Source organism: Salvia miltiorrhiza, chromosome 6 (genome assembly GCF_028751815.1).
Source record: "Salvia miltiorrhiza cultivar Shanhuang (shh) chromosome 6, IMPLAD_Smil_shh, whole genome shotgun sequence".
Taxonomy (NCBI): Eukaryota; Viridiplantae; Streptophyta; class Magnoliopsida; order Lamiales; family Lamiaceae; genus Salvia; species Salvia miltiorrhiza.
The window spans coordinates 35,247,797-35,259,075 of NC_080392.1; the positions used below are offsets into that span (position 1 = coordinate 35,247,797).

Below are 11,279 nucleotides of genomic sequence, written 5' to 3' on the forward strand. Positions count from 1 at the left end.
TCACTACTAAATTTATGCCAATGAATGTCGGTTGTCAGAAGCATGAAACAAAACTTGTGATCCAAAGGGGCATAGCCCGACTTTCTATCCTATTTCGGGTTTTAACAAGGTATTTCCCTTGTTTATTTCTATGAATTATTTATACCTCGATTATATTTATTCTTTCAAGAATTGGGGTGTGACATACTCGAACTGTGCACTGAATATTAAAATTAATATGAAATTTAGTAAGTCAATAATTACCTAAATTATTATGTAAATTACTTTTTTTTGAAAGATTATTATGAAAATTAATTAATTATTCCATTATTATTAAGGAACAACAGTGAAGTTGTGTGTTAACTGTGTAATCGAACTGTGTACTTTCAATTGTGTGTTAGTAAACACAAACAAATATATATTTAAATTGAGCAAGTATAAAATGATGATGTTTATAATCATCTACAAGTAACTGTGTCCTTAAGAACACAATGTGTATTTTCAACTGTGTCCTTAATAAGACGCACTTATTTCAATTTATTATTCTTTAATATGGTCCTAAACATGATAAAACTTAATTTTTTTTGGTTTAAAAATAAAAAATTATTAAGATCATCTAAACATACTTTCAACTGTGTCCTTTAGAAGTATGCAACTGTGTACTTAAGAACACAATGAAAAAAATAAAAATACATGCACGAAATACACAATGAAATCGTTTATTACAGATTACAACATACCTATATCACTTCAGGGGCAAAATGACTCCGAATCGAACCAAACTTGTTTCAATTAATACATTCAAAGATGAAGATGATTTCTTTACACATGTAGCACCATTTTTTTTTAACAAGATCTGAAAAATTACAAGATCAGATAGTTACGAAGAGAGAGAAATGGAGGATTGTGTTGAAGAGAGAGAAAGAGTGTTGAAGAGAGAGAGGGAAGAGTTGGGTGTGTTTCACGCAGAGAGAGAGAGAGAGTGTTGAAGAGTTTTATTTCTTTCTCTCTTTTTTTAAATAATTTGTGGGGCCCACTAAGGTTATATTAGACTTTTCATACATTTTTGCCTATCAAACTACCATTTTTATCTTCCTTGCTATATAAGAGGTCTACTATTTGAGAATGGCCCTTTATGAGTATTGCCACATAAAAAATGAAACTTTTGCCAAATAAGAAAATGTCTCAAGATAAGTGGGACGGAGGGAGTAATAGTTACTATTACCATTTTGATTCCATTCCATTTCTATTCTTCTACTTGAACCAAACGAGCACTAAACTAGTTTTCGAAACAGAGACACTATTCATAATAAAACATTGCGCAACAAATATATAAGTGTTGGAGTCGTAATCTATTTACATTTTCACAAAATAATATAAAGTATTCCGAACAATTTGGTATTTTTTTTAAGGAAAACAAAACTTTAGTCCATAAACTTAATACTCCATTCGTCCTAATAATAACATCCCAAAAGAATGGGGTATGCAAAATAAGAAAATGTAGATAAAGTAAGAGAGATAAAGTAAATGAGGAGAGAGATGAAAATAGTAGCGAAAAAGTAATAGAGAGACAAAATAAATGAGGACAAAGGTAGAGATAGTAAATAAAATGATTTTTTTTTGAGTTGAAATATTATAAATAAAATGTCCAAAAAAGAAATTTGGGACATTATTATTAGAACCGATGGAGTATATATATGAATTTTAACCTTTAATTAGGCCAACAAAGAGGGCTGATTGCATGCTCTGTTTTTTGACCAATGCGGTTGAATTTTTATCACCGCACTAAGAAAGAAACCAACAAGCTGCACCACACAGGAGAATATTCGTTAATTAGACCTCATAAATATACACGTAACATGTATTTAATCAATTAAAATATGAAATGTAGTAGAGAAATCTTACGTAGGCAAGACCGACGCTGAAAATACTGAAGCCGGGGAAATTGAATGGGGCATCATCGGATAGGAACAAAGCTAAAACATGTTGTAGTGGTTAGGGTTTATGTTGAAGAATAATTTTGATTATTGAAAAAAAAATTAAGTAAATTGAAGTATTCACCAGAAAGAGGGCTAAAGATTAATGGAGATACGACATTGGCTAATGAAGCTATTCCCATTAGAGATCCTTGAGCAATCCCCTGATGAGTTCAAGAAGAAATTCGGATAAGTTTCGTATCTTATTTCATCAGTGCACAGCACGTTTATCGTGCTTTTAGTGTATCAGTATAATAATAATTGTGAAATAAATTATGAGATTGGACTATCAGTGTTCACCTGGTCGTGAGGCCCGACTTTTCTTGAGATGATGCACCTTATCTGATGTGGCCATAAAAACTTGTCATTTTAAATTCATAATTTTAATTTGACGTAACGTAGGAGATAAGTACCCAAATCTTTCAATTTCTTTAGCAATTAAAACTTTTCTAATGAAATTTTCAATTTTTTGTCGTTTGATATCTTGATTCGAAAAGTAAAGGTTTGGGCTTTGATTTGAGAAATCAATTTTTTTGCTCATGTGTATTTGTTGAGTACTTTGGAGTCTGGAACAAAAAAAACACTCAAACTAAGGTGGTATGTCGTTTATTTTTCTTCTTGTCTTCTTCGTCATCTTTTTCAATTAAGTTTAAAAAATTAAATGAAAACTAGATTTACATATATATTCGTAAATACTTATATTCAATTTATATTAATAAATTAGATAGAACAATGAATTTTAAAAAAAATATATTAGTATATTTTAAAAACGTATTAATTCACAAACAACTTCAAATTGTATGCTTCAATACTATAAAGAGCATTTTAGAGTTTTTTTTGCTAATTTGCTTACAAAAGTAATCGACACTATACTGAATACCTGCTTATAATCGTTACTTTGTAATTTATTTATATTAACACACGTTTTGTTGATTTCATAAATATTTATTTTAAACAATTCTTAATTGTACATAAATGTAATTTTTATTCATTCATCAGATTTAATTACTATATAAAAAGTAAGCATGGAAAATAAGATAAAAAGAAAATGTGAGTTACTAAAACAAAAATGAATAAAAAGTTGTCTTCCTAATTCCTATATATCAAGTCGATGAAAATCCATGAAAATTAATAAAAAAAAAGTCAGCAAAACTCTGCATAGAGTCTATGGATTTCCTAAACCCACGAAAATCCATAAACTTTTTAAAGTCCAAAAAAATCCAACAGAATCCCAAACCAATACACCCCCCTTAAGCTAGAAACTTTTTGTGGAAGGTATACAATAAATTGTTCATAACTCAATTTGGTTCTCTATTATGCCTTAATATTCACATTCTAAAGAATTAAACGCAGTTTAATAATTTAATCCAATTATAATAAATAGAAGCATAGATTTAAGCAAATAAAATTAATTTAATTTAATATAATTTTATTACAAATAATAGTTTTGACGTTATAAATTATCCATTAATATGAAGATGTGATTTGTTAACATTAATGAAGAATTTGTTAGATGTATTTAATTTTTATAATATTAAATACATAATTTTTAGGATTAATATGTAATGTTAACTTACACTAAGACTTGGACAACATAACATAATTTAATTGATAAGATGCTTCTCTTCGAATTAATAGATTGGAGATTTGAATTATCACAGAGAAAAATGAAAAATTATTATTGATCGTCTCTGAAGAAAGAGAGAGAAAAAAAGAAGAAGAAGAAGGGAGAACTTACACTAGGACTTGCTAGGAATAGGAAGACTCCCAAGAAGGCAGAAGCATAAGCGACCTGCATATTCACCAAAAAAATATCATAAAAATATGTATTTTTAATTATTTCGACTCGTCCCATAACAATAGTCTCTAGGGAAGACATTAAGGATCATTTACTTTGATGAAAAATTAGAGAAAAAATATATTTTCATCTTTTTCTCATCATTTTCACATATTTACTATATGATAGAAAATTTTATAGGGACATGATGAAATATTTTTTTGGATGGGTTATCTTCACTCATTTTCTATCAAATGTTGAAGTATTATCTTTGGGTAGTGGTGTGAAAATGTTTTTCAACATATTCTCATATTTTCATCTATGTAAATATATATGATAAAAAATAAATGAAAAAAAAATATATTTTTTTTATTCATCATTTTTTAATAAAAATTTTACAATCAAAATAAACACATTGTAAAAGAAAGTGAAAATCAAGGTCGTTCGAAATAGGTTAATTAAAGATCTTACCCAAGGTGCCCAAGCTATGCTGTTAAGCAGCATCTGCCAGAATCCTGCAAAAAGTCCTATGCATAGAAGCGTTTCCTCTCCTATAATTGGACCCAGCAGAGGCATCAAGACCATCTGCATACATACCATTCAAAGATATATGTAGGAGAATTTTGTGTGAGAGTGTTGTCGTTAGAACAAATTCCGGCACCAATACGAAGACAATAAGCACCCGTTGCGATAATGTGTGATATCTTTGATCGGAATATTTATTTATTTATTAGATATCAATACTATGTTTGGTAAAATATATATATAAAAAAATATTTTGTATACAGAACTAAAAAGATATGGATAGTAATTAACGAATCTCAACAGTTTGACACAAATTTTTTTAGATTGGGGAAACTAAGATTATTTGGACATACGCTTGAGAAGGTTGCTGCAGTGTAAGTAATAAGCCATATATCAGCGAATTGATCTTTCTGGAAATGGAAGCGCGCCTTCAAGAAATACTGCAGAGAATAATTGTATCGATATTAAAACGTATAAAGTTATTGCATTTGTCGTAAAATTTAATTATATTTAATAAAATAAATTTTTCGTTCTTCATGAAATTCGAACCCAAGTGATACATACATTCATCCATCACCAGAATGCATTCTCTTTAGATTTTGGGGATGGAAGAATTGAAAATAATTATCTCAATATAATTTGAAAGGGAGAGAGAGAGAGAGAGTACCATCAAGAAAGCAGAAATTCCTGCCTCAGCAAGGCTGTTGAAGAAGGCAACAAACGAGGCCAGTGACATAGTAGTGCTACAAATAAGTCAAAAAAAGTGAGGCGAATTATGCATAGTGGGAGGCTAGAAGGTGCTTCAGCACCCTCAAATCATTTTTTTTTATTCTAAAGATTTTAAATTTTAGCATGACTTGGAATTGAAATTTTTTGAAATAGTAGCTCTGTTTTTCTTGTATTATACATTTTTAGGAAATTAGAAATGTGAAACGTGGTGGTATTGTATTAATTATTCAATAATCCAACCTGCTCTTGAACAATCGATACATGTCCTTTGGCAACTTGATCAAATCGTTGGTCTTCAACGGCTCGTTTCCATCTCCTTCGGTTGCTGACATCAGCATTGGCTGCTCGTTTTTACGGCAGCCCGTTCGTCGGTCGTCCTCAAGAAAGATTCTCATGTAAACTGCCGCCACAACGGCTATAACTGCCGCTACCTAAATTATTTGATAATATCAATTTTAAGAAAAATTCGTTTTTACCCATTTTCATAAAAGAAATGTTATTTTAATTAATGGGACCCGATAACTGGAGGCATAGCATTCCCAGCAACCATTCGGGATTTTATTTATTTATTTATTATAATTAGATTGTATTTTGTTATATAAATCCCCTCTAATCACATGATTAATCCCATTTTTTCACCACCACCACCCCAAAGTTGGGATTTAATTGAAAAATAGCGTCCAAAAAACTATAATGTTCATAAGAATTTTAAATAATCGAAAGTAGCCAAAAGTAGAAAATAAATGAAATTATTGATAAAAATGAATGAATATAACCTGATAAATACGGTCTGTGGGAAGAATTCGAGCAGTTAATGTTCCACAAACCATTGCAGCTGAAACCACACCGGAAAATATCCCAAATGCAGATACACGCTTTCCCTCCGACACATTATCAGCCTAATAAAATATTTAAAGTAAAAAAATTTCTATTCGAGTACACCGTTGTACGATTTTTTTTTAAGATTAACGACACTAGCTAGAATAGATGAAAGTGTACCATATAACTGAGCGTGAGACAAATGATGCCACCATCCGTTACTATAGACGTTAGAGTCTTCACGACGTAGTACACGTAGAAAAACTCCGTCGTCCTCTTCACAGCCAATATTACTACACATACATCATTCAAATAAAATATTGTTAGACTTAATTGTCAAATTGTTGGATCGGAATTTCTTGTCGATCGGGCTTATATCGAGGATATAGGCCCGATTCGATCCAAACTCATATACCTAATCAAAAATAAAATTACTTTTGAAATCTCTACTTAGACGAAAAATAAAATTTAATGTGTGACTAAAGTGTTGATGAATGAATAGTATATACCAAAAGGGATAATTGCTAGGGTTAAAGGGATTGTGAGCAAGAGTTTTCGACCATAGGTGTCGGATAAATTTCCAATCAATGGCATCATAACCACAGAAGCCAATCCTGAAATCTGCATTAATTAATTTATTATTAAATAGTTAGAATTAAAAAAATAAAAAATAAAAAATAAAATAAATTTGTAGCATGTTGTTTAATGATTTGATCAAATTTATGATGTGTATTTGATGATTTTATCAAATTTTACATCTATTTAACCATTGAATATATGTAATCCTTTCATAGACACGCAACAACAAAACACTAAAAAAATAGCAAAATTAAGATTTGCTAGGCCACCATTTACAATTTAATTAATATTTGTCATAATTGTTTATGAATTATGATATTATAAATCGAGTTAATTAAAAGTAGGTTGAATATCCCACTTCACCTAACTTCAATTCCTGAATTTAAAATTCATGCGTGTTCAACAACTTCGATTCCGAGTTATGCTAACAATATATGGAATTAAATAAGGGAAAATGGCATGAAAATACACAAATTTTGCTTAAAATCTATATTTGACGTGGAGTTAGGATTTTACAATTAAATACATCAACCTTGTAAGTTGTTTAATTTTGACGTCGATTTCATTTTCTCCAAATTTTAAAATGGCGTAGCTCCTACGTAGCTCACCAGCACACACCTTTTAGTTTGCCGGACAAATAACAAAACCAAATGAATAAAATCCTAACTTCACATCATTTTTTTCAATCATCGGAAATAAATTCGACGTTAAAATTAAACAACTTACAAAGTTGGTGTATTTTATTGTAAAATTCTAACTTTATGTCAAATATAAACTTTAAGCAAAGTTTGTGTATTTACATGCAATTCTCCCAGATAAGGTAAAGAAACAATCAAGTTATAGCTAGCTAGTTAAAGCTAATCGAATACTTGTAAGCTCTTTATGACTTTATTTTGGCAAAATTTAGTAATTTAGTACGGTGTTAATCTTTTCCATTATATGTTCATCATCTTGTAGTCTAATGTATTACTCCCTCCGTCCCGGCTTTTGGTATCCAGTTGAGAACGACACGGATTTTAATAAAGTGATTGATGTGTTGTGAGTTGAATAAGGGTTTCACATTTTATGTGAGAGTTAAAATAATTAAAGTGGAGTAAGGGCCCCACCTACTTTTACTAAAAATAGAAGTGGATATCAAAATGTGGGACGTCTAAAAAAGGAAACTTGGATACTAAAAGTTGGGACGGAGGGAGTATCTTATAGATATTTATTATATATATGGAATAGTCAAAAATCCCTTTTAAAATATAAATTATAAATTTGTGAAAATATATGAATTTAAAAATTGAATTTTTCTCTCTTGAAATTCAAACCTAGAAATGAGATTTGAACCCACAACTTTGAAGATATTAAGGCGTGGGTTGCTACCTTGAACGTAGAATCATGATTTCATCTAACAAAATAATGAATTTATTGTAGATCATTATGGTCATATGTATGTGTGTGTATATATATATATATAGAGAGAGAGAGAGAGACGTACAGCTTGTTGGAATCCAGAGAGATAAATGGAGAGCGAGCATTCATCTTTTCCGGGGCATACAGCTTCCATGGTGACGTCTGCGATTGTCGGATTCACTATCAACGACGCAAAATTTGATAAAAATATCGTCACAAATACGTGCATTAAATTCTTCCAATTCTCCATTGCACTCTCTCTCACACAAACCTCTGGTTTCTCCCTTCTGTAAATAAAACCTATATATCAATGCAGATTGCTTGAGCATTTCTTTTCTCACTTAATCAATTAATTAATTAAATTTTAATTATCTAATAATTGGATGCTGTTATGATTAAAGAAATCTTTGAGTCTTCTGCTTCCATCGTTTGACCTTTTATGCCGTGTTTGTTCATAAAAAAAAAAAAAACAAAACAAAACAAACAAAGTGGGGTAAATATTAGTAATTTATTCTTTATGTGGTTGGTTAGCTGAATTTCTGGTTTCTACGAATTTGGAGCATTGGCAAAAAAAAATGCCTTTTTTTGGCTTTTCTTTTTGCATATATAAATTTCAATTTAACAATTAGGGTACTATATCGAGAGAGGGAGAGAGAAATATATCTATAAATATAATTGTTTTGATATATTGAGTTGGAGAATTAAAGTTTTGTTTATTTCTTGAAATATGTAGTTTAATTTGAGTGTTGGTGTTTATTTAGATGCTGTGATGTGCATGTATGTGTAATTATATGCAGACAAGAATCATGGGTTACGTATATCAACTGAGTTAACAAAAAGTATTGAATTTATTCTAACAAAAAAAACAAAGTATTGAACTTGTATTGGTGTGAAAGGTAATTTTTGTTTTTTTATTATATGTAATTCTCAATGCATTTTTTATTAGTTTAATATGGAGCTTTTGATAAAAAAAAAATCATGAAAGGTGCGAATAATTTGTATATGATATGAAAGGAGTATATATTAATCAATGACCAAGAGGCGATAAAATTCTTTATTATTTGATTTAAATGGATGGCAATTATTTAAGAAAATGTGAAAATAAAATCTTGTCAATATCAATTGTAATTCATTGTCGACAAACATTAATAGAAAAACTATACAATTCGTTTAGGGGGGACAGAGGATCTGTATATCTAATTAGGTAGCATAGAAAATAAATCTGACAATAATTATCCAACAATTAACAAAACAAAATTCAAACACGACCCACTATAATTTACTTCCTCTCACGATGAAAACATTTGTTGGTTGCATCATGACTTGTACAAGGGGACTGCCCAACTAAAATGTTTAATAATAAAAGGATCACAAACTGAATTTATTAAAATATTATAGAATAAACGAGTATATATGTATTTTAATAACATTGACATAGTCGTCATTAATTGTATTCAAGTACATTTTATGAAGAAAAATATATAAATATTACTCCCTCCGTCCCAGCTTTTAGTATCCAACTTTTATTTTTTTGTCGTCCCACATTTTGGTATCCATTTCTATTTTTAGTAAAAGTAGGTGGGGCCCTTACTCCACTTTAATTATTTTAACTCTCACATAAAATGTGAGACCCTTATTCTGGATACCAAAAGCCGGGACGGAGGGAGTATTTGTCGAAAGATTATAATTTTTTATATATTTTTTGTCATTTTTGTTTTTTTTTTTGTTTTGTTTTACGGGAAGGAGGAGCGGTGGGGTTTGATCTCCCAACCTCATTGTTCATAGACAAAAAATCACACTGCTTGGCGTCCCTTGAGGAGAAATTCACAAATTTTGTTTTGTTTTTTGGGGTACATGTAGCAAGTATAGATGGTATTTTACGGAATATTTTAATAGTTATCAATTATTGTTTTGTTTTCTTATGTATGATCATCACATTATATTTAATTTATTTTAAAAAATAGTTAAAATAGTTGTTCGCACGGGAATTCATAAATTTTGTTTTGTTTTTCGGGGTACATGTAGCAAGTATAGATGGTATTTTACGGAATATTTTAATAGTTATCAATTATTGTTTTGTTTTCTTATGTATGATCATCACATTATATTTAATTTATTTTAAAAAATACTTAAAATAGTTGTTCGCACGGGAATTCATAAATTTTGTTTTGTTTTTCGGGGTACATGTAGCAAGTATAGATGGTATTTTACGGAATATTTTAATAGTTATCAATTATTGTTTTGTTTTCTTATGTATGATCATCACATTATATTTAATTTATTTTAAAAAATACTTAAAATAGTTGTTCGCACGGGAATTCATAAATTTTGTTTTGTTTTTCGGGGTACATGTAGCAAGTATAGATGGTATTTTACGGAATATTTTAATAGTTATCAATTATTGTTTTGTTTTCTTATGTATGATCATCACATTATATTTAATTTATTTTAAAAAATAGTTAAAATAGTTGTTCGGACGGAATCAGGAATATTTTGGGATTGATATTTGAGGACATATATAGAAGAATATGCTATATATCAGTCAGCATTTAATAATAACTTAACTTCTATAATTGTAGTGGGCAAAATTCGTCAACTTAGTTCAAGCCAATTAATGTTTTAGGCTGGAACGAAAAGCCAAACAACTCGGTCAGTCCAGCCCGACAAACTTCGAACCAATCTGGGTCGATGTCACGACCGGACTTAATTAAGGATAATTAAGCTGGGAAATCATGACCAAGGGTTGGAGATGAGAAGCGGGATAGAAAGGGGATGAACGAATAACAAATAAACAATGAAGAAACATACTTAATCATTAATAACGAAGGGAACATTTACAACAGAGTTGGAGTCGTAATGACTTAGTCAAACTAGTAAGTTCGGATAGCTCTGACTTAGCCAAAATAACATGAAGTTCTTTTGAGTACGCAGCGGAAGAAGGTTCTGATTACATGTATGAAGACATGTACTCAAGAGTTCATTAATACATATAACTCCAGACAAAAGGGATTTCCTGCTCGTCACTTCATCACCACCGGCTACTGCTCAACCTGCACATTTAGAAATACATGCAAGGCTGAGTACAAAAGTACTCAGTGGGTACATATGCCTATAGAAACTTGCATTGAAAACATAAATTGCCATGCCATCTTAACAGTACAGCAAAGGAGTTTTCATGAAATAGGTCCAAGCTTACTAAATTCTTTTGTGATTCTCAAAGTTTGACTGATCAGTCTAAGTTCTCTTGTATTTTATCATATCTGAAGCTTGTGTGCCGGAGAGGTGGCCACCTCTCACGGACACCTGACCGGCTAGATGACTCACGGCCCTGGGTGTACACTAGCCCTGGCAGGATAGCTATCAACTGCTCAGGACCCGAATTCGATTACTTTAACTTGGCATTGCCTCATCAGATAGATATCATACTAAATGAAACATTTTATGGCAAGACAATAACTGAAATAACCGAAATAACTTTCTGTTCATAGATTCTGTAA

At 30.4% G+C, this 11,279-nt stretch overlaps 1 protein-coding gene across 2 annotated transcripts; it reads right to left on the reverse strand.

Moving 5' to 3' along the window:
• Positions 1 to 1,471: 1,471 nt before the first annotated feature.
• On the reverse strand, positions 1,472 to 8,073 carry LOC130989253 (uncharacterized). Of its 2 annotated transcripts, XM_057913213.1 has the most exons (13): positions 7,868 to 8,073; positions 6,315 to 6,426; positions 5,986 to 6,098; positions 5,763 to 5,885; positions 5,227 to 5,417; positions 4,925 to 5,000; positions 4,611 to 4,697; positions 4,204 to 4,317; positions 3,694 to 3,747; positions 2,256 to 2,297; positions 2,041 to 2,119; positions 1,885 to 1,955; positions 1,575 to 1,784 (listed from the first exon to the last, which is right to left on the reverse strand). In XM_057913213.1, the coding sequence occupies exons 1-13, from the start codon at positions 8,030 to 8,032 to the stop codon at positions 1,695 to 1,697; spliced, it is 1,317 nt and encodes a 438-aa protein (XP_057769196.1). In that variant the 5' UTR covers positions 8,033 to 8,073; the 3' UTR covers positions 1,575 to 1,694. The 2 variants fall into 2 exon arrangements, with proteins under 2 accessions (XP_057769197.1, XP_057769196.1); XM_057913214.1 differs by lacking the exon at positions 6,315 to 6,426 and having other exon boundaries at positions 1,472 to 1,784; positions 7,868 to 8,039.
• Positions 8,074 to 11,279: the final 3,206 nt, after the last annotated feature.

What these genes read in the sequence shown, in the direction of transcription:
- LOC130989253 (XM_057913213.1), bottom strand. Translation starts at nt 8,032, where the DNA reads ATGGAGAATTGGAAGAATTTAATGCACGTATTTGTGACGATATTTTTA. An exon ending in CCTAGCAATTATCCCTTTTG is followed by an intron (nt 6,099 to 6,314) that starts GTATATACTATT and finishes ATGTATGTGTAG; the next exon opens with TAATATTGGCTGTGAAGAGG. An exon ending in TATCGATTGTTCAAGAGCAG is followed by an intron (nt 5,001 to 5,226) that starts GTTGGATTATTG and finishes ACTTATTTGTAG; the next exon opens with CACTACTATGTCACTGGCCT.